The 20,652-nt window shown below is 34.0% G+C and overlaps 1 protein-coding gene across 4 annotated transcripts in view; it reads left to right on the forward strand.

The window, feature by feature from the left end:
- Positions 1 to 20,652, forward strand: part of NECTIN3 (nectin cell adhesion molecule 3) — a 126,971-nt gene that overhangs the window by 31,271 nt on the left and 75,048 nt on the right. For all 4 annotated transcript variants that reach the window (XM_025377255.1, XM_025377254.1, XM_025377258.1 and 1 more), the window contains exons 2-5: positions 4,991 to 5,332; positions 11,596 to 11,892; positions 15,223 to 15,340; positions 19,298 to 19,449. In XM_025377255.1, coding sequence (XP_025233040.1) covers positions 4,991 to 5,332; positions 11,596 to 11,892; positions 15,223 to 15,340; positions 19,298 to 19,449 — 909 coding nt within the window. The remainder of the gene's footprint in view (positions 1 to 4,990; positions 5,333 to 11,595; positions 11,893 to 15,222; positions 15,341 to 19,297; positions 19,450 to 20,652) is intronic.

Consider the following 20,652-nt stretch of genomic DNA (forward strand, 5'->3'; position numbering starts at 1 on the left):
GAACAACTATATGCTATCACATTGCTAGTTTGTTAATGTATATTTTATTAGTTGCCTCTAAATTATTCTAAATTTTGAGGACTCTGAAAGGATTCATATCTTAAGAGATTTTCAAAGGTGGTGTGTAGTTGGACACTGACTAAAATAAATGTTTCATTTATAGCATATTTGCATACACCCATTGTGTAAATCTTAACATTTGAAAGATCCTGGGAATTGAAGTGTCCAGTATGCATGCTATTACTGTAGATTGAGAAGTGAAATGTGGTAAAAGATAGCATCAGAGTTTTAAAAAGTGTAGTATCAAAAGTTTGTGATGGTTTCTGTTACTTCTTGGTTCATTTCTGAGAGTCAGGGAAGAAAGAAAGGGAATGGTTGCCATTTTATTCATACTTTCATTTCAAACACTTTTAGTGTGATCTGTAATGTGGATCTCACTTCATTTTTTTATAACCCATTTTTTTAATAACCCATAGCAGTTATATACGTCATTACATTTTCTTTTCTGTCGCAAATATCTTGAATGTGTGTATTTACAAATGTTTTGTATCTACCAGGCACTCTGTAAATACTGACTGAATGACTGTTCAAAGACACATGAAGACTTCAAAGAGTTGTGTTTTCATGGTTGTAGTGTTTTTGTGGAGCTACAGATAGGGGAAAAAATGGTGTCTGTCTCTTTCTCTGAAATAAGAAGTTCAATTCAATTAATTAGCTAATGATGCAAAACTAAACTTTTAAATCAGGAAGACAGAGTAGAAACAGAGTATCCTATTTTATTATGGTTTTCCTTCATGTCTGGAGTGTGCAGTAGCCAGGACCACCTTATGACAAGGTTGGAGTCTTGCTAGATATGTAAGATTCAATTCTTTGCTATTCCTTTGCCTCTTTATATTCTAGACTTACATTACCAGTAGTGATGAACTTACTTTAAATAATTTAGCTCTTTAATAATAAATGTTTACATTTCTCCAGGACCTTTCTGCTCTCCAGTTAAACTCAGTTTCATGCGGGAAAGTAGAGGGAGGAAGTAGTAGTAGGCTTAAAGATTGGTAGTCTCTGAGTAGTGAGGCTAATTTGGACTTTGGTTTAAGAACCACAACAGAAAATCTGTTTCTCCACAGTTTTAAGATTCCATGGGGGAAAATCTCATTCAGAAGTGATTTTTAACATTTGAATTTCATCCAGGAATGGAAATGTATTAGATTCTTTTATTTGCAACAACAGAACTCTGGCTAATTAAAACATAACTAAGACATATTACCTGTCTTAGTCAACTTGGGGTGTGTATTATAGTCCATTTGTGTTGCTATAAAGGAATACCTGATACTGGTAATTTTAAAGGAAACAGGCTTATTTTGGCTCACCATTCTTCAGGCTGCATAGGAAACATGGTGCTGGCATCTGTTTCAGGTGAGGGCCTCAGGAAGCTTAGAATCATGGAAGAAGGTGAAGGGGAGCCAACATGTTACATAAAGCAAAAGAAAGCGGGAAGTGCCAGCCTCTTTTAAACAGCCAGATCTCCTCTCCTGTGAACGCACAGAGTGGAAACTCATTACCACAGGGACAGCACCAAGCTATTAATGAGGGCTCCACTCCTGTGACCTTTCATTAGGTCCATCTTCAATATGGGAGGTCACATTTCAACATGAAATTTGGAGGGGACAAAACATCCAAACCATTGCAGGCTGCTGTAACAAAATACCATAAACTGGGCAGCTTAAACAGCATTTATTTCTCACAGTTGGGGAGGTTGGGAAGTCCAAGATCCATGTGCCAGCAGATCCAGTTCTTGATGAGGATCTTCCTGGATTGTAGACAATCACTTTCTCACTGTTTCCTCATGTGGCCTAGAAAAAGTGAGGGAGTGAGCTCTCCTTTCTTTGTTTTAAGGACATCAATCCCATGATGGGGAGCCCCACCTGTATGACTTTATTTAAACCTGATTATCAGGCAGAGGCCTACCAAATACTACCATTGAGGTCAGAGCTTCAGAATGAATTTTAGGGAGGACACAAACATTCACTCCATAAAACTTCTCTTACTCCATTTTTTAATTCTTGTTATTTTACCTCCATCTGAAGGGGATAAAATAAAAACTAGAAATTCTTTCTTTAGTCCTCAGTAATGTTAAGTTTACCTTTGTAGGGTAATTAGGGTAATTATTTGACAAAATACACAGAAAGTTTTATCTGCATACATATGTACAGGCAATAATTTTTTACTTTTAGGTCTTCAGTCCATCTAGGGTTTTTTTTTTTTTCTTTCAGTGTTTAGTATAAAAGAGGGGTCTGTATTTTTCAAGTATTTTGCTCATGCTCTTTCAGCATTTCTTGATTAATATATTATTTCCCCACTCAAAATATTAGCTTTGTTGTATACCACGTCCTATTATATATAGGTCTATTTGTGTACTTTCAATTATTTTATGTTACTAATACCAAATTTTTATTATTTTTACTTTAATATTGTCCCTCTTCAGTAGTCTGTTAGTGTTTTAAAATATTTTTGGCAGTTATTTCTACCCTGTTTTTAAAAAATTTTTTATCAGGGTTTTCACTATAATTGTATTGCATTTGTGTATTAATATGGGGAGAATTGACATGTAAATAAGTTTTCCTACCTAGGAATATGGCATAGCTGCTATTTTTTTCAAGTCAGGTTTATAAGTTTTTTACAGTTTTATTCATGAGTGTTTTAAATATTAATGTTTAAAAATTAAACCCTTTTCTGCAATAAATGTGTAAAGATGTCACCCTTCATAACATACTGATTATATAGTTCATATATATTTTGCATATGTTTATAAGCAACCACATTATTGGTTCTAGTAGCCTTTCATTTCATTTCATCTTCTTGGATTTTTCAGGTAATAGATTTTTCAAATAATAATTCTTTCTGTTCCTTCCTAATATTTATCGTTTCCTTTTTCTTATTACACTGGATTGAATTTCCAGTCTCAGTTGAACAATGATAATGATAGTGCACCATCTTGTCTTGATCTTTTTTTAATAGCCATGCCTCTTTCTCTTTAGTGCTGATAATGGCCACTGATTTGAAAAGAATCTACTTCAGAGTCCTTTTCTTAGTTAGATTTTCTTTTTAAATCAGATAGTAAATGTTTTATTAAATACCTTTGTAATATCAAATAAGAGAATCATGTGAGCTTTTAATGTGATGAGTAGTCTAAAAATGTCCTTTTGTTCTTAGAATAGTCCTACTCGGCTGTGTAGTTTTCTTAAATACAGAGCTATTATTTCATAATAAATGACATTTTTTATTAATATTCATGAGACTACTTTTTTATTTGTTTGTAAAATACCAAGCTTGTGATAGGTTGCTAAAATACATTAGAATACTTTCACATTTCATGTATCTTGGATTAATTTTAAAAGCTTAGTAATTATCTGTACTCTAGCATTATAGAACATGATAGTAAATTTTCAGGGCCTGATACTTTTTTGAAGCAATGGTTAAAAAACTGAAACTTTTAAATTTGTAGCTGTTAAGTGTAGTCAGTGTCAATGTCAGTCCCTTTTTGTAATATCCTCAGTCATCTCTTAGGTGATAAAATTTGCCTTCTAATTTACTTTTTTGTTTTTGTTTTTTCCTCTAAAAAAGATTCATGGAAATAATATTGCATGAAGTTTTTTTTTTTTTTTTTTAAACATTTGGATGTGTTTGAACATGTTTAAATGCATTTTTCTTGATTATCTAGTGGTACCCTTCTGCATTTCAGTATTCATTTAAAAAATTAATTAGGTGTAACTTTTAAACGTATTGTTTATACAATTTCCATTTTTGAGTGCTTATTTTGGTTTACTTCTTGGTTTGTGTATTTGTTCTTTTATTTTGTTAGGGCACATATGTGAGTGGTAGACCTCCAAGGACTTGTTATACATATTCTAATATACTTGTCAATGAGCAGCATCTTGCTTTACTATAGTAGTCATGAATGTTAGTTTTATTTCCCTCAAAACATTATAAGTTTTGCTCTATTGCTTTTGGGAAGGAAATACGTATTATATGGAAGAAGTTTGATGTCATTTTAACTTTTGCTTGTGAAATTTTTTTTCTTAACTCTGAAATGGAAAAAACAAAATTATTTTACATTTATATAAACATTTCTTCATTAATATTTTCTGGCAATTGATCTGTCTTTTTTTTTTTTTTTTTTTGAGACGGAGTCTCGCTCTGTCACCCAGGCTGGAGTACAGTGGCCGGATCTCAGCTCACTGCAAGCTCCGCCTCCCGGGTTTACGCCATTCTCCTGCCTCAGCCTCCCGAGTAGCTGGGACTACAGGCGCCCACCACCACGCCCGGCTAATTTTTTGTATTTTTAGTAGAGACGGGGTTTCACCGTGTTAGCCCGGATGGTCTAATTGATCTGTCTTTAATGACTTTTCGGTAGAGATACTTGATATAGGGATCCTCCAAAAAAGATACTTTAGTCTTTTATTTGGTTTGGGAGATCCTACATGCATAAGTTATCTATTGCCGTGTGAAAAATTTACCCCAAAACATAGTGGCTTTAAAACAATATCCATGTATTATCTGTCAGTTTCTGTGTGCCAGGAATCGAGGCATGACGTAACTGAATCTTCTACCTCAGTCTCTCTCTCAAGGCTGCAGTCAAAGTGTCAGCCAGAGCTGGGAGCTCATGTGAAGGCTTAACTGGGGAAGGATCATGCTTCCAAGTCAACTTGGTCCTAATCTAGTCTTTTTTTCACGCAACACATATTGGCATATTGTTAGTTTATTTGATAGTCACATTTGACTCTTATATCAAGCCCAGAAAACACCTGGTTCATTTCTTTTTGTTAGTTGTAAGTTTTGTGTGTGGTGCATGTGAGTGCATGTGTGTGTGTGCACGTGTGTGTGTGTGTGTGTGTGCAGCTAGAGATAATTACAGAGGGGGTCAGGAAGGGAGGAGAGTGTTGACAGCTTTTTTCTATTTTTAGAATTGTAATAGTTTTTTTTCCCTCCATAGGTGCCTTAGCTGGACCAATTATTGTGGAGCCACATGTCACAGCAGTATGGGGAAAGAATGTTTCACTAAAGTGTTTAATTGAAGTAAATGAAACCATAACGCAGATTTCATGGGAGAAGATACATGGCAAAAGTTCACAGACTGTTGCAGTTCACCATCCCCAGTATGGATTCTCTGTTCAAGGAGAATATCAGGGAAGAGTCTTGTTTAAAAATTACTCACTTAATGATGCAACAATTACTCTGCATAACATAGGATTCTCTGATTCTGGAAAATACATCTGCAAAGCTGTTACATTCCCGCTTGGAAATGCCCAGTCCTCTACAACCGTAACTGTGTTAGGTAGGTATGCTTGAATTATGTATTTTGGTGATACTGGTGAAGATTATAATAAAAATATTTTAAAGAAATTAAAATAGTTGAAATTTGATTTAACTTTAAGTTTAAAGTAAAATAATTCAAATATGATTTTTCAAGATCCTTAACATTTATGATTCTAGGTTTCCTTTAAATAAAATCTTGTCTGTATATACCTACTTATCTATGTAATGCGCATAGTTTTAGCTAGTGTCTATGAAAGATAGTGATGAGTTTTAATTATAATCTAAGTTCTGAGTTTCTGTAACATCTTTATTTTCATTATCTCCCCTCAAATTTTCAGCCTTTAATTAAATTACCATCTTAAGTTTTTTCATTTTTAAAACATTGAGTTTTGCATCTAGGAGCCATTGAAACCTCATGTTTTAATTTTTCATATCAAATTTTATTCCTGCTATTTTAGATTTGCATAACTATCTGAATATTGTGCTTTCACTCATAATAGTGATATTCCACTATTTCCTATGATACCTGTTAAAGTTTATGGTAAAATGTTGAAAAAGCTCATTAACCTTAAGCTACTTGCAGTGAAATGTAAACCAATTTGGAAATGCTGATAAGTACTTTTGAAATGATAGAAATGAAAATTGAGGAGCAATAGCAACTGGTGGCTGCTCACATGAAGATCTGCTGCTTAGATTCTTATTCAGACAGCTACTAGTAGTGTGGGTAGCTGACAGCTTCCAGCTGTTAGGTCCTTTAAGATTACTTCAGTTTTCAGGGCTATTCTTTTTGTGAGTGACCTCAGACCAGTGACTGAGTGAGGCAGTGGTAGCCAAGGGTAAGCACTTCTTGGGGCTAGTGATTGAACAAGATAGTAGTGTGAAGATTTTTACCCAAAGTGGGACTCCTTTAATGGAATATGCCCATTGGCCTGAATGGAGACTTTGTCAGGGTACTGGTAGCTCCATTTACTCAATTGAATCTTCCTTCTCTATTTTCTCCCAGCTGTCACTCCCTGATAAACCTTTTATACTTCTCACATCACAGTGTCTGCTTCCCGGAGAACCAAACAAGTTAATAGCTCCAATGTTTAAGGACATAATATTAGTGTCTCTGAAATATAGGACAGCAATTTTGTCCAAATTTATTATATATTTTTTCATGTTGAGAGATATTTTAATATAAAATTAGATATTTGAGGCTTAATATATTTAAGACACTGCCCTAAGAGCTGTGGGGACATATAACTTACATTTAAGAGATTTATATTTTTGAGACATTTTCTGATTGGAAGGCAAGGCATGAATATCCGAAAACTCACGTGCAGGACGTCAGTAAAAAAGGTAACATAAAGTACTGTATGGCTCACTCCTGTAATCCCAGCACTTTGGGAGGCAGAGGCAGGTGAATCACCTGAGGTCAGGAGTACAAGACCAGCCTGGCCAACATGGCAAAACCCCATCTCTACTAAAAATACAAAAATTAGCCAGGCATGGTAGTGCATGCCTGTAATCCCAGCTAGTTGGATGGCTGGGTCTTGAGAATCACCTGTACCTGGGAGGCAGAAGTTGCAGTGAGCCAAGATTGCAACACTGCACTCCAGCCTGGGCAACAGAATGAGACTCTCTCAAAAAGAAAAAAGAAAAAAAAAGGACCTTGCATGTCAAAAGAGCAAGCTCATGGGGATAAAATCACTTTTGATTTTGCTTTAAATTGTAGTAGTTCCCTCTAAATTAATACAGTACTTACTGGCTTAAAATCCAGGCTGTTTGTTACAAGATTAGTCATTATTTTGCCCACACCTACTTCTCTTGCTTCATTTGTTCTACTCCTTGCTGCTGTTTTTTCAAAAACCCAAGTCTTATCATCATCATAAACTATTTGCAGTTCTTTTGACCTACGTTTTTATGGGTGTTTCTCTTTCTGCCTGGATTGCCTTTTTTTCTGGCCTTTCTTTCTTCCATGTAACTATTATTCATCAAATCACATCCTTTTAGTAGCCATTCTTGACCCCTTTCTCCAAATCTGATGCTTTTTTGGCTGTCGTTGTTATGTTGAACATATCTTTATTGTAGCAGTTACCACACTATTACAAATGTTTTCTGCACTATAAACAAGTGTTGGAGAGTAACTGTGCATTTAAAAATTTAATTTTATGTCCCTAAAACCAATAAGAGTTTCCAGTATATAGCAGTCATACAGTGTTATTTGAGTAGGGTATAGGAATGGATTAGTGAACTTAGTAGTCAAGAAGTATTTCTTAGGAGAGGTAGTTGAGTCAGTGGTGAGTAGGTTTTGGGTAGGCAAAAATGAAAGAATATGAAAATGGTATTCTAGGATTGTGATAGTATGTGAACTAAGGCAGGGAAAACAAAACGATATGCAGTTCACCCTTGAACATCATGGGTTAGAGCTGTGTGGGTCCCTTTATACATGGATGGTTTTTCAACTAACTGGAAGTAGAAAATAGAGTATTTGTGGGATGTGAAACCTGCATATATGAAGGGCCGACTTTCTGTACATGGGTTCCGTAGGGCTAACTGCAGGACTTAAGTATGCACGGATTTGTTTATACTCAGGGATGCTGGAACCGACCCTCACCCCACTGCAGAATACTAAGGGACCACTATACATTAAGGGAAAATTTTCTTAACCCCAGTGTTGTTGAAATTTGGGGCCAGAATTCTTTGTTGTAGTGAGCTGTACTATTTGTTGCAGACAGCATCTGTGGCCTCTAAACACTATGCCAGTAAATACCAATAGCATTCCTCATTGTTAAACTCATAATGTCTCCAGACACTGCCAAGTGTCTTCAAGAGGGGAGCAGGAGTTAGTGGGGAATCACCCCCTGTTGAGAGCCCTGTGTTAGTGGAACACTGAATAAGTAATTTATTCGTTGTTCAAAGGATTTACATAAAGTATAAGAATTAAATTTTAGAATTGTAGAGTAGGACCACGTTAAAGTAACCTGAATGCTAGAACAGGGAATTTGAGCTCTATATTATTGGAAATTCATACTTTGTATTCAGTAGTTGTGCTGCCTCTCACTTGTCTGCTATTCTCAGACCCTTGCTATTTAAAATGTAGTTCATGGACCAGCAGCATTGGCATCGCTTGAGAACTTGTTAAAAATATAGAATTTCAGATCCGTCTTAGGCTTATTGAATGATAGTCTGCATTTTAGCAAGATTCCCCGGTGACTTATATACACAGTGAAGTTTGAGAAACACTGCTTTGATCACATCACGTAGAGGAATGCCTAACTCACGACTGACCTGATTTAGAGAGCAATGTGATGACAGTTGTGATTAGGAAGATGGGTCTGGTGTTTTTGATCAATTGAAATGAAGAGGTCCTTAAATCATAATGTCTCAGCTATGAGGCCATGAAGACTTGCAATTAATTTTGTAATTTCTGCCACATGAATGAAGACAGGAACTGTTACAGAGGAATAATTAGCAGAATTTTGTATCTGATTGGATATAAGAAGTAAGGAAAGTTTGAACAGTAATAGGTTTTGAAAGTTTGTGATTACAGTAATAAGTTTTGAAAGTTTGTGATTAAATTATGTTACCGCTAGTTAAATGGGCACATATGAATGAAAAACAGGTGTTGGTGATTGGGAGGATAAAATGATTTTGGTGTTAGGTTTGAGTTTGAGGAGCTATAGGTGGAAATAACCAGGTGTAGGTAGTTAGAAGCTGAGGCGTCAAGCCTTGTATTAAAATTGAGGAAAGTTCAGAATCATCTGGGTAGTAGTCTTTATCAGATAAAAGTTTTTAAGTGAGATACAAAAGTAATTGCAGGCCCAGGACTGATTATTTATTTAAAGGAAGAGGTTAGAAAAAATAAGAGTTCTCAGAGAGAGTTATGAGAAGAACTCAGGCAGAGTAATATCATATGAAGAAAAGATAGGAAAGTTTTTAAGGAAATGTTACTCTAGCAACCATTTCCACAGTAAGAAGTAAGCCCTACAGAAAATGTTTTGACTGTTTTTTAGTTTCTCCTAAGGACAGCACGTAGCTAGTATCATTCTAAATGCATAACTTAGGAATTACTTCATTACTTACAACAAATACTTTAACACATTAGGATTTAATTCTTTTCAACTGATTGGGAAGAGCTGTGCTGAAGTATCAAATTCGACAAAGTTAAAGAGACTAGACATAAAAGTGTTGAGTTTTAGATTAGGGGTCTTTGATGACATTAGAGTTTCAATGGAGGTAGTAGCAGAACCAAATTTAAGGAATGTAGTATTTGCACCACGTATAATCACAAATGACTGTTTTCCCAAATCTATGTAGAACTTTTACTCACCAGTAAGAAAAAAATAGACAGCTGACTATAATAGTCATTTTGCAGAAGAAAAGATTCCAAATGACTCATAAACATATGAAAAGATCTTCAACCTCATTCATAATCTGAGATATTAAACATAAAATCTCAGTGGCATACCATTACATACCTATCAGATTGCAAACATTGAGAAGTCTGTGACAATATCAGCTGGGTGACAATATCAACTGGTGAGTATGTGGACCAGCAGGAGTGCTAAGACTGGGAGGAAATTGGTACTTTGGAAAGGTTTTTGAAATTATCTGGTAAAGTTGAAAATAAGTAGTAGCAATTCTGAGGATATACTTGTGCACAAATATGCTAAGATACATGAATGGAAATGTTTCTTGTAAAATTGTTCAGATGAAACAGGAACTCCATTGTCCATTAATAAACTATAAAGCAATTAAAACTAATAATATATACAATTGTATATAAATCCAAATGATCTAAAAATGAAAAAGTAAAAAAATGAATTCCAAAACAATAAATTAAAGCTAAATGTTCCAATATGAATGAATCTCCAGAACACAAAGTTGAGTCAAAGAAAAAGTACAAAAATACATGTGGTCCAATTCCATTCTTAAAAAGTTCAGAAACAGGCTAAACTGTGTTGTTTAGATTTGCATGAGTTGGTTGTAGAACTATAATGAAAAATAAACAGTTGATCTCCAAAGTCAATATAATAGTTTCACATTGAGGCAGGCAGGTTTTTAAGATGTAGTAGAGGAGTATGAGGGACTTGTGAGGTTCCAGTAATAATGTTTGTTAAGATGTGTGGTGGTTATATGGATGTTTGCTATAAAATTGTTCATTGCATGTGCTGCATGTACTTTTTCATTTGTTATTTTACAATAATGCATCTTATGAAAGGAACTACGTAAGGAAAATAATCATATCCATGAGAGTAAAATGTGAAGTAAAAATAGCTTTCAAAGTAAAATGTGAAACAAAATTTGGTTCTTTCAATACCATCAAGAACAGATGGTATTGAAAGAACCAACTTGAAATCCTGGAAATGAAAAAAAAAAAATCATTGGAATAAAAACTCAATGCACACAATAAACTAAAGACTGGACACAACATTTATGAAGTCAGTACTGAGGAATTTACACAGAAGCACATAACAATTGCTGGAAAATGTGAAAATATAAGAGATATTGGGGGTCGAGTAGATTGAGAGGTTCTAACATTGTTACTTTACCCTGCTGAGGAACTTTATTGTATTGGAAGAAGATAGGTGGTATGGCCATTCCAATAAACTTAACTATTAGTGATGGTACATGTTAGGATGACCTTGAAGTATATGTTGTAAATAAAAGTAATTGAACACATTCAGCAACCCTAATTGGTTCTTTTGGATATATGAGGAGTTAAAGGTTGAAAGTTCAAAAGGCAGTGTTTTAAATGAAATTATTGAGTCACTTATTGGGCCAAGAAAAACATTTCATCTCCAAAGCGTATGTTCAGAGGAACTTTTTTTTTTTCATAACATTTTAACAGTAAGTCAAAATCATAACTTATTTTTAAAAGTGTTTGCTTTAAAATTTTTTTGCTGCAAAATGAAGCTCTCTCTATATATATATTTTTATATATGTATAAAACTTATCTTGCAGAAAAATAATACCTTTAATCTCATAAAGGGAATTGTGATCTAGTTCACAGAAATTTTTTGTATATATTAAATTGGAAAGAATTCATCGAATGTATATCTTTATCAGGTAGAGCCATCTTTGTAGTGGTGGTATGAATTCTTGGTCTCATTTGTCCTGGCTTATGATCTTTAGTTTTTCCAATAATGTGATTGACGATGGCATTACCTAAAAAATGTGTGTAGATTTTATATGCAGTTGTCCTTAAGCTTGTGAAATATGTTTAGATGTGACTTGCGAAGATATAAACATATTCTTGTTTGAATGTAACTAATTTTTAAAAAAATATTTAAACAGTTGAACCCACTGTGAGCCTGATAAAAGGGCCAGATTCTTTAATTGATGGAGGAAATGAAACAGTAGCAGCCATTTGTATCGCAGCCACTGGAAAACCTGTTGCACATATTGACTGGGAAGGTGATCTTGGTGAAATGGAATCCACTACAACTTCTTTTCCAAATGAAACGGCAACGATTATCAGCCAGTACAAGCTATTTCCAACCAGATTCGCTAGAGGAAGGCGAATTACTTGCGTTGTAAAACATCCAGCCTTGGAAAAGGACATCCGATACTCTTTCATATTAGACATACAGTGTAAGTAAATGTAACATTTGCTTTTTTAATATTTGTCAGCATGTTTATCAGACTATTTTTAGTTTGAATATTTAATAGCTTGTCCTTGTTTATTTTTGTTTTTCTTTTAATTTTGTTTATGTTTTCATGGAAATTTCATTTAACCAAAACATTTTTAATCACTTTTGTAAAGATGAACAGATGACTTTAAAGTTGCTCTCCAACTTAAAATTATAATGTAACCATTTCCTTTTAAGATCTTAAAAGTAGGCTCGACTTAAGGAGTTATGGCAACTTGTACCTCAAAATGTACAATGCTGAAGGACAAACAATTTCTGCATTCTAATTAATTGAGCTGTTACTCAGTTTCACTGATGCTCCCCATCTATTTTCTTGTTGTTGTTTTTGAGATGGAGTCTTGCTCTGCCGCCAGGCTGGAGTGCGGTGGCATGATCTCTGCTCACTGCAACTTCCGCCTCCCGGGTTAAGTGATTCTCCTGCCTCAGCCTCCCAAGTAGCTGGGATTACAACCGTGCACCACCATGCCCAGCTAATTTTTGTATTTTTAGTACAGATGGGGTTTCACCATGTTGGCCAGGGTGGTCTCCATCTCCTGACCTTGTGATCCTCCCGCCTCGGTCTCCCAGAGTGCTGGGATTACAAGCGTGAGCCACCACACCTGGCCTTGTTTTCTTTGACTTCCCTATATGCATATTAATTAGTTTGAAAATCTGTATTTTTCAATATTATTTCTAATCTTATCTCATTGATCATGTTATAAGAATTTTCTTAGGTTAAAAAACAATATTTTAAATACATCATTGGATAATAACCATTGTAGATACAGGTTCAAAGCTGAGCCACTTGTTACTTGTGTATTTTTGTTAAGGTATACTTTCCTGTGTATGTGTTTATATATTCTTTTGTATCTACTTTTCCCTTTGAATAAAGTTTCTTAGTTTTTAATACATTCTTTGTGATTTGTATACCATTTAAAAATTTCAAGTAGTAGAAAAGGTGATGGCTGTAGATAGTTTATAGCAAAGATAATGAAAATTAGGCAGATTAGAGACAACATTAGGAAAAGTATTTAGGTTCTGCTTTTACTTCTATCCATGTACAAATTATAAATTTAGGTGTTTTTGAGGGAATTCTATTTTTTGTTGTTGCTACTTATTTGCTTTTTGATATGACATGCATGGAGTTTTAAGTTACACATATTCATTACACTTGGTGTAATGGTTTTTAAAGCTAATTCCCAGGATCTTTTTCAGCCTTTATAGGGTTAACTTGAAAAGCTATCGTTCAAAAACTGTTACTGCCATTGCATTCTTAAATGCTAATACCTTCTTTTCCTAATTCTCTGGAGAATTCTGTTAAAATTTTTCTTTTTCCTTTTCCTACCTTGCTTTTACAGAGTCTTAACTTTTTTCTTTGTCTCATAAAATTCACATCCCAATTGGAAGTTAATGTATTTTGCATATGCATATGTTTACCTTTCCAGTGTCTAATAATGACTGATGTTTTCAATTTGTAGTTTTTTGTTTGCTTGAATGAAATCTTAGATATATAAAATATTTCTTCTAATGTATAATATGGTTTTGATTTATTGGCTTACTCCTAAAATGTTCTTAGAATAGTCATGACATTTTTCCTTTTGTAAATTGGAGACCTATAGGACATGTAAACAAACTTAAATATTGTCTTATATGACAAATTTATGCCTCAATATTTAGAGGTATCCTTTTGGGATACTTTAATGCCTAAACTCACAGATATCTGGACTGTTCTTTCAGCAACATTTTTTAGTACCACTTTTAAGTTACAAAAATGTTTGTTAATCTTTGCTGTTTCTTTTTTTAAATTTCTAAGATAATTGTACCTTATTAAAAGTTCAATTTTTTACAACTCTTTTGTAAACTTTGCTTTCCAGTAGAACAGTCTTCCCTGGCAGAGGTAAATACTGATCTGGTTTGTCTCTAGCTTCTCATCAGATCATATGCTGCTAACTTAGTTTTCTATGTAGCTCACAGAAAGCTAGAGAGTCTCTGCATCATACATAATTTAACACTTCCTTGGGGAAGCCTTTTATCACCTCCAACCCCATCCCCAACCTAAATTAGGCCTTTCTTTTATATTCTCTCTTAGCATCCTATTCTTTTTCTTCCTGGCCCTCATAAGGAGTTTTAGTTAAGTATTTTTAAATGTCATCTTCCCTATTACTATTAGAATATAAATTATATGTATATAAAGTCTGTTGTATACCAAATACCTAAAACAGTGTAGTGCAGTGGTGCGAACTTGGCTCACTGCAAGCTCTGCCTCCCAGGTTCACACCATTCTCCTGCCTTAGCCTCCCGAGTAGCTGGGACTACAGGCACCCACCATCACTCCCAGCTAATTTTTTTTTTTTTTTTTTTTGTATTTTTCAGTAGAGACAGGGTTTCACTGTGTTAGCCAGGATGGTCTCCATCTCCTGACCTCATGATTTGCCCGCCTTGGCCTCCCAAAGTGCTGGGATTACAGGCATGAGCCACCGTGCCCGGCCAAAACAGTGTATTATTTCTAAGTGCCATGCCTGGCACTCATTAGGAGCCAAACAGAATGATGGTTGATTGAATGATAGGTTTGGACCTAATAGTTTGGAAGTATATATTTATATTGCTGGTAGATATGGATAATTGCTCATTCAACTAGTTATGTTGCACATATGCTAAAAGACTTTTGGGTACGTGAAATGGATAAAAGTTTATGTTTTAGTACATTTGAGGTCCTAGCTAATTTACTTCAGTTGTAAGTATGTAGTCATAGAAAGCCTGTGTCACATCTCTACATGACCCCAATATATTAATTAATTGTAACATAGGGAATCTAATCTCTGCAGTTGACCTAATATCTCTTAGAAGATATTTCCTTTTAGATTAAATATCTCTTTAAAGACTGTTTTATATGGTGACTTGGTACTACATGGTACTTAAATGCCATGTCTTATTTAATTAAATACTATAACATATTTGCTTTGTTCCTGTATCTCTACGTCTTGCTTAATAGGATTCTTTCATTTTGCTTTTGGTGATTATAGGTTTATGAATATTCCTTAACATTTAGCATTTCTAATTACTCAAACTGTATGTAGTATAATTGCCATTTTGGGGGGTACTCATTCTTCATTTTATTCTTTCAGCCAGTATTTACGGAGTAGTGTCTTCCATATTGATTATACATGTTGAGACTAAGGAAAAATGATTCCTGTTCTTCTAAGGCTTTGTTTGTTGTGTTAATATTTTATCATGTGTATTGCATTTATCATTAACAAAAGATAATCTGTCCTGTCATGCATTTATTTTATAGATGCTCCTGAAGTTTCGGTAACAGGGTATGATGGAAATTGGTTTGTAGGAAGAAAAGGTGTTAATCTCAAATGTAATGCTGATGCAAATCCACCACCCTTCAAATCTGTGTGGAGCAGGTAATGTTATATACTTTGAAAGAGAAATTATCTAAAAGTGAAACCTTCTTAAATCCCCATTAAAAGTTGTTTTTATCTGTATAATACACGATTATAGTAATAGCAGAAAATGAAAATTGTAATTAAATTTTCTGTCTTATCCTGCCCTACCTGTCCCCACCTTCCTACCCCCTCATTTCTGATCTTTTGAGGCTACTTAAGCAATTTTAGCAGTTTCTTGTGGTTAGTTGCAGTCAGAGGTCTTAGGCTGCTACTACTTAATAGTTTTTGACATTGTCTGTTGACTTCTTAGATAAATAATTATAATTTTATGTCTACTTCTTCATTTACAAACACACCATATACACACATTCCTACCTTTCATAGTCCAAATGAAATTTTAGCGATTTTTAATTAAACTCAGTAATCACTGTTTGCTTCTCTAGGGCAGGTAAATGTTACGAAGAGCTAAGACATATACCAGACTTCTGTTTTCTCGTCTATAGCCATTTGTTTTCCCAATGGCTAATATTTGCCTCTTTTTACTTGTGTAGTTACTATGTGCATAATTTTCTTTCTCTGAAATTTCAAACTGTTATACCAAGGTTTTTATTCATATTTTGTCAGTATTTAGGGCCCATTTTGATCTCCAGATGTATCTGTCAACTTGAATAATTTTCTTATTTTTTGGTCATTTCCCTCTTTTTTATTCCTGTTCGTTCTTTTTGGAACTCCTATTTATTGTATAATAAATATCCTTTCTTTTATATTTTCAGATGGTCTTATTCTTCCTAGAAGGTTTTCTTGATTTTTAAAAAAAATTTCCATGGACTTAATGATATAAAAAAATTTTTTGGCCTGTTTTCAGTTTTTAAGAGCATCTTCTCATGAGATGGAGCATCTTCTTATTGAATATTCTTTGGAGAATGAGAAGATGCTCTTATAAACTGAAAATACGCCAACTATAAAAATACGTTGTTTTCATAGCACCCTTTTCTTATTTTATGAGTGTAGTATCTTTCTTGTTTCTTCCCAGGGATACTGGAGTTACTTCTTCCCCAGAGAGTTTTTTCTGCTTTCTACATACTGTCTCTTTTCCCTCCAAGTTCTTTTGTTTTTTTGGTTTGGTCTTTCATTATGTAGATATTTCTTAATTTTGTTGGTTGTTTAGTCTTTCACAGTGAAACATTAAAATAAAACGCTTAGTGGATGCTCTCTCTGTAGTGGGGATTGCTCATTAGATTCCACTTAGAGTGATCAGGTAGAGATGTGATTATTTTCCTGGGGAGACTCCAGATATCACTAATAGAAGAGTGGAAGTCTTTATGTTGTGACCATTCAATTTATTTCTAGAATTAACCTCCATTTTTTTGCCCGAGAGATAAATGTCTGGTATTTGTACAGAGTCAGGAGGAATCTGTTGTTTTGTGGTGTATCTTTTAACTTGCTCTTGGCCTCCTTCTGGTTTTTCTGAGGTACACTGAGTTGAACTCCAAAATTTTTGTTTGATTCTTTGGACCAAATTGGCTGCTTTCTCATCCATGTGCTTTTCATAAGCAACCCTTCACCCTAAAGTACAACTTTTCAACTTTGGCACTATTGATATTTTAGGCCGAAATTATTTTTTGTAGTGGGCAGTCCTGTGAATTGTAGGATGTTTTGAAGCATCCCTGGGTTGAGAAACACTGACCTAAGGCATATATTGTTTTTTAAATCTATTTTCTGTCTTCGGAAAGTTTGTTGAAACATCTTGTCTGTTGAATTCTGCCTCCTGTTTTCTCCTGTAAGGTTTTTAATAACTTTTTAATTTCTGTTCTCTTTCTGGTGGGATTTTATGGGAGTTAGGAAGCACTATATGTGGTCAATCAGTTGTCTTTAAGCATAGATACTATTTTAAAGGTAGAGAAAAATTTTCATTTACATTTTTAAAAAATGGGAAGCAATCATTAGTTAAGATTTTTATTTGATAGAGTATTTCTAAAAGCCGTACAATTGTGGATTCTCATCCCAGTGTCTTAACTTCTATATGTCTTTTTTGAGTAAGTCATTTAACCCCTCTAACCCTAAATTTCCTTGCCAATAACTACTTCGTAGAGTTTTTGTGAGGTACAGACAATGAATATAAGTCATGTAACCTAGACACAAGGGCATAGAATATGCTTTTGTTGTAGGTTTAATGTGATATTTAGATATTTCTCACTCTAAGTCATTTTACAATTTCTCAGAGAATTAAAGGGATTAAAACTTCGAGCCCAAAGTACAAAGGTAATTGTTAAGACATATATAATTTATTTTCATTGTTATTCTTGTAGAAAGAATTTACCTTTTGAAAGCCAATACTTGCAAAAATTTTCTTTCCAAAGCCTTCTAAAGGAAAAGGTTGGGTGCTTTTATTTTTGTTTCTTAAGCCATGTAAGCATATTATCTTTATCCTTCAGTGCTGAATTAAAGTACTATCAACTCTAAAAGATTTTACAGATTATTTTACCACTCACTGCACTCGAGATTGCAAAACAAAATTATTCTATCTATTCTTTGGTATTGATTTGCTTCTTTCCACTTTTTTATTATTGTTCTTATTCCCTGTGTAATAATTTATCAATCTTCTATGTACTTACATAATTGAAAATAGAGACTATGTTTTATTTACTTCTATATCTCAGCACCACCAGCAAAGCAGAGTATGGCAAATAGTAGGCTCCTAGTAATTGAATGAAGGAATAAGTGAATAAACTTTTTGAAAATCTACTTAGCCTAAACTGTAGTAGTTGAGACCTAGGTTTACTTGACTTTTTAATCTTCTTTTTTTTTTTTTTTTGAGACAGAGTCTCACTCTGTCACCCAGGCTAGAGTGCAGTGGTGCCATCTTGCCTCACTGCAACCTCTCCTTCCTGGGTTCAAGTGATTCTCCTACCTCAGCATCCCAAGTAGCTGGGATTACAGGCACCCACCACCATATTGAACTAATTTTTGTATTTTTATTAGAGACAAGGTTTCACCATGGTGGCCAGGCTGGTCTCGAACTCCTGACCTCAAGTGATGTGCTTGCCTCGGCCTCCCAAAGTGCTGAGATTACAGGTGTGAGCCACTGTGCCCGGCCTTATCCTCTTACTTTAATAAAAAACAAAAACAACAAAAAAACACCTTCAGCTTTAAAAACACTTATTTGTTATTTTTGTATTTTTTTTTATTTTTTGGTATCCTCTGGTTAGAAAAGTGATTTTTAGCAGTGTGCTTAGTTCCATTACAGTGAATGGCTTTAGAGTTCTCATAGTGGGACTCTACATGATTTAGAGCAATATGTATACTAGGTATAGGACCTCTTAGCCAAATTAGTGTAAATACTGTTTAAAAGACTTATTATTGATACCACATGGTGTCTTGGTTTTTATTGTCACAGATGCCCACCTTACACATGAAATTATTTTATAAGAAGACCCATTTTGCTGCTTTAGAAACTATCTTTGGATGGAGCACAGTGTCTGCATTAGCATTAAATGATGCTCTATAAATATGTTATAGAGGGTGCTAAAACATTATGTATTTAAGTAGGATGACTTTGCATGAAGAAAATTGTAGATTATGTCATGAATAGATCTCTGATTCAATGAGAATTTTAATTTACTTGATACGGTATGTATGTCTTCAAATAGTGTGTTTTTCTAACTTCCAGTTTTCTGAATAAAACTTTTTTAATTATATTTTTTCTGTGCTTTTCTGCTGTTTTATTATGTTGGCAGTGCCACTCTTACATGGACTGCTATTTTGGAAGAATGGGTGTTCTTAATGGCCTTTATTAGTTCATCTTTATTAAAATGAAAATTTGTTACTTTTTTTATACTTTCATACTGAATTTTGTCTAAAAGATGCTTTTTTATTTTGACTAGTATCTCAAACATATAATGTCTCATTTTAACTAGCTGTCAATAAATATAGTCTGAAGATATTTAAAATAATTTTATGCATTTTAAAATCTAGGTTGGATGGACAATGGCCTGATGGTTTATTGGCTTCAGACAATACTCTTCATTTTGTCCATCCATTGACTTTCAACTATTCTGGTGTTTATATCTGTAAAGTGACCAATTCCCTTGGTCAAAGAAGTGACCAAAAAGTCATCTACATTTCAGGTAAGTTACTATCTGCTTACAAAATGGGTTATTTAAAATATTTCTGAATAATCATAACAACAATATGCTGCAATTATTTATACTTGTAAAGATAACAGTTCCTCAGAGTGAAGTTTTTCCAAATAATCTAAAAGGAATATGATAAAATAACCCTATCCTGAGATAGCTATGTAATGTGACATCCGTTATTAAAATATCAGTGTCTATGCAACAAGTTTATATACATTTTGATGCCTGTACATATAGTTAATTTTTCAGTTCAACAGTACTATTTCTCTAATACGTAGTATGACTTTCTAGATTATTTTATCTTTAAGAACAAATAGTGATTTTTTTTTCTTTTGCTTTGATGGCCACTTTGTACACAGTTGTTTAATAAAATGGAATATTAAATTTGATGACTTGGCTTGTGAAATAACATTGTTTCCCACTTAATATGGGACTATACCATATTGTGTTACCAAGAGGTGAAACAGGAATGCTACTTAAAATGTGTTAATGAAATAAAATGTATGATGTTTTTTACTGTCCCTTCAACCACTGATAGCTTAGATTTTTCACATTCTGTTTGTGTCACTGTGAATATTTTTGTTAATTTGGCTGAGTATAAATTTTGGCATTCATAAAATAGCTAAAAATACATCTTTTCCTGGTTGTGGCTGCAAGTAATAAATTACCAATTGAATGCTTATTTATAAAAATTCAATAAAATATTTTGAGCATCTCCTTACTGATTACAAGAATGTAGCCATCTTCCTGTCTAACAAATGGAAAATTAAGAGGGAAAAGGAAGAGAACCTAAGAAACACAGGTTTGTGTGGTAATTATGGAATAAATAGTTAAGGGTTTTACCTTTGTTCAAATCTAAAACTAGATAAATTAGAGGTTTTGGCGAAATTTTGTGCTTCCTTCAGTGTTATATTCTCCGTCCTTGTGTGATCAGTCTAAGAACAGTACCATGTATTAATGTGTTATTGTCTTACAGCACTCACCAGTTTTTAGTTGTTTGCTCATTTCCTTGCTTATTATTTATCTTCACAATTCAGCAGTTTGTGCTTCCTTTATTCATGACTGTATACTCAGCAGTGAGCATTGTGCCTGGCACATTATAGAGGTGCAAACTTTTTTTTTTTTTGCGTGACTCTAGCAAGAAGCTTAGAACTGTATACATCCCTAGCCCTTTCTGCAGTTATCAGTGCTTTG

The sequence above is a fragment of the Theropithecus gelada genome, chromosome 2, assembly GCF_003255815.1.
Source record: "Theropithecus gelada isolate Dixy chromosome 2, Tgel_1.0, whole genome shotgun sequence".
In the NCBI taxonomy this organism is placed as follows: Eukaryota; Metazoa; Chordata; class Mammalia; order Primates; family Cercopithecidae; genus Theropithecus; species Theropithecus gelada.